This window comes from Anas acuta, chromosome 2, assembly GCF_963932015.1.
Source record: "Anas acuta chromosome 2, bAnaAcu1.1, whole genome shotgun sequence".
Taxonomy (NCBI): domain Eukaryota; kingdom Metazoa; phylum Chordata; class Aves; order Anseriformes; family Anatidae; genus Anas; species Anas acuta.
This window is the reverse complement of record NC_088980.1, coordinates 134341244-134344083: the sequence shown is the minus strand read 5'-3', so window position 1 is coordinate 134344083 and position 2840 is coordinate 134341244. Positions and strand designations below refer to the sequence as shown.

The 2840-nt window shown below is 62.0% G+C and overlaps 1 protein-coding gene across 1 annotated transcript; it reads left to right on the top strand.

Moving 5' to 3' along the window:
- The first annotated feature begins 1177 nt into the window (after positions 1-1177).
- LOC137851303 (GSK-3-binding protein FRAT2-like) lies at positions 1178-2618 on the top strand. The gene has a single exon (XM_068672273.1). The coding sequence runs from the start codon at positions 1278-1280 to the stop codon at positions 1926-1928; it is 651 nt and encodes a 216-aa protein (XP_068528374.1). The 5' UTR covers positions 1178-1277; the 3' UTR covers positions 1929-2618.
- Positions 2619-2840: the final 222 nt, after the last annotated feature.

Below are 2840 nucleotides of genomic sequence, written 5' to 3'. Positions count from 1 at the left end.
CTTATTAACCGGGGACCCGGTGCTGATAACAGTTATTTATGTGTGTGAGCTATTTCCATTATCCCGGCAATTCCACTGGTTTCAAGGCCGTTCCTACCACACAGACACATGAATGAGCGCATCCTGGCCCACGCTCGTAATGTTTTGAAATCCAGAAAATGCTGTTTGAGGCTCCTCACGGAGACCTTGGCACTGGCTTGGATGCGACGGTGGCAGGGGAAAATAGGCTGGGATGGGAAGAGGATGGCCCAGGATGGAGTGGGTCTTGGCCTGGGGTATGAAACAAACCATGGGTAGAAGCCTGGGAGGGTGGCAGCAGTGCAGCCTTGCTTCACTTCTGCTGATTGCTCTCTGCAGGTACCTGAAAGGAAGGTGTGGGGTGCTGGGGGTCGGCTTCTTCTTACAGGTAACCAGTGATAGGGCTAGAGGGAATGGCCTCAAGTTGCACCAGGGGAGGTTCAGGTGGGAAATGAGGAGACATTTCTGTCAGAAGGAGCAGTCAGGCACTGGGACGGGTTGCCCAGGGAGGTGGTGGAGTCCCCGTCCCTGGGGGTGCTCAAGGAGAGGTTGGACGTGGTGCTTGGGGACACGGCTCAGTGGTGACACTGGTGGCAGGGGGGTGGTTGGACCAGGTGATCTCGGAGGTCTTGTCCAACCCTAATAATCGCGTGATTTTAATTGGGATAACTCAAAATGAGGTCCCAGCGCTGCTTCTCAGTGCTGGGGGCTTACACCCACCACCAAGCCCCCGCCGGCCCCCCGCCCTGCCCGGCCCCTTGTCCTGAGGCGACCGGCGGCGCCCCCCCCTCCCGGCCCCACCACCCCCCTTCTGCCTCAGCCTCTCCCCGCCCTCCGCTGCCACTCGCAGCGGCCCCGCCCCGCGCCGAGCTGCGGGGTTTGAACGCGGGCCGCTCCACACCGACCTCCGCATGGGGGGGGGGGGGGAGCTCCAACACCCCAAAACGACCCCACACCGCGCCCCACACCCCCTTACCGCCACTCCACCCTTCCCCTTCTGGCTGAAACCAACCCCGCGGCTCACCCGGCGTGGGGCAGGCGGCGAGCGGGCGGCTCCCTTTTTTTTTTTTCCCCTCACGTTGTCCCCCCCTTATCCGAGATGGCGGCGGTGGGAGGCGCCGCGGCGGGCGCGTCACCCATTGTTTACAAACGCAGCGCAGCGGGGCCGGGCGCCAGCCTCGGCCGCGGCCGCCTGCGGGCCGGGTCCCCCCCCCTCCACCTCACCGGGCTCCCCTCAGCCCCTCAGCCCGGTCCCCGCCATGCCGTGCCGGCCGCTGCCCAGCTCGGCAGGCGGCCCCAAGGAGGTGGAGGCGCTGGTGGCCAAGCTGGGCGAGGTGCTGCAGCTGAGCGCCCAGCAGCGGGCTCCCCGCGGCTGCAAGCACCCGGGGCCGGGCAGCGCCCGAGACCGCGCCGCGCCCTACTCGCCCCGCTGCGGAGCAGGAGCAGCAGCAGGAGGAGGAGGAGGAGGGGGAGGAGGAGGGGGAGGAAGCGGAGGCAGCAGCGGCAGCAGCAGCAGCGGGGCTCCCGTGGAGCCGCCGCCGCCCCCCCCGCGGCTGGCCGGCAGCGGGAGGCCGCCCCGCGGGGCCAAGCAGCTGTGCGGCCGCGGCTGGCTGCGGGGAGCCGCCCGGCGGAGCCAGGAGCCCCGGCAGCAGCAGCAGCAGCAGCAGCAGAGGCAGCAGCAGCGGGCGGCGGAGGGGCCGGCGGATGGGCAGGCGGAGGATGAGGCCGGCGACGACCCGCACCGGCTCCTGCAGCAGCTCATCCTGTCCGGGAACCTGATCAAGGAGGCCGTGCGGAGGCTGCAGCTGGCGGTGGTGGCTTCCAACTCTTCCTCGGCCGCTTCGTCCTCGGCTTCCTCGGCCTCGGCGGCCAGCGGAGGGGACGGCGAGGCGCTGCGGGCCCTGCAGTAGCTCCCTCACCCCCCTCAGGGCGAGCTGGGCTGCAGGAGAAGCCGCCAGCGGGGATTTGGGGGGCTTGGGGTGAGGCCCTGACCCCCCCTTCCTCCTCCTCTTCCTCCTCACCTTCCTCCTCCTCCTCCTCACCTTCCTCCTCCTCATCTTCCTCCTCCTCCTCCTCTTCCCCAAAATCCCGGGGTCCCGCTCCGGCCAGAGCCATCTGCAATAATCCCGTGTGGACACCCTATGGAAAGAGGGGGGGGGTTGCCCGGCTCCCTCCCCGGAGGGTTGGCCGGGTGTTGTTGTTATTTTTTAATTTTATTTTAAATATTTTTTTTTCCTTCTTTCTTTCCCGTCGTGACTGTATGAAGCAGTTTTTTTTTTTTGAAAAAAATGTGAATATCGGAGCTGGAAGGCAGCTGGACTTATAATTGTGACGCCTGAGGAGTGAATGGAGCCTGAGATGCATTGTTCGCCTAAGGTAGCCGAAACAAGTTCTTTTTTTCTACAAAAAAAAAGAAGAAAAAACAACCTCAGAAAACAAATCCACCCCTCCCCGGCAAACTCAATGGCTCAACTACAAGATGCAGCTGTTGATTAAATATATGCACTTCGTACCGGAGCGTTTGAAATGTTGTGCCTGATTTACAGGACTTACTGTCTTAATTAACCTGTCTGTATTGAATAAACGTGGTCTTGTTTTTATTTTGGGGTCTGTGTCTCATTGTTACGGGGGAAGTGGATTTCGGGGCGTGTGAACAAAACTACGTGGGTGATGCTCCCTTGATCTCCTTTCGGTTGTGAGATCTCCATTTTGCAGACACAAAAAAAAAAAAAAAAAAATCCCCCACGACAATCCGCATCGTCTGATGCAGTGGGACACCGGTTATTAATGCACGGAGATGCAACTGAGCCCCTTTGTTTGCC

What these genes read in the sequence shown, in the direction of transcription:
- LOC137851303 (XM_068672273.1), top strand. Translation starts at nt 1,278, where the DNA reads ATGCCGTGCCGGCCGCTGCCCAGCTCGGCAGGCGGCCCCAAGGAGGTG.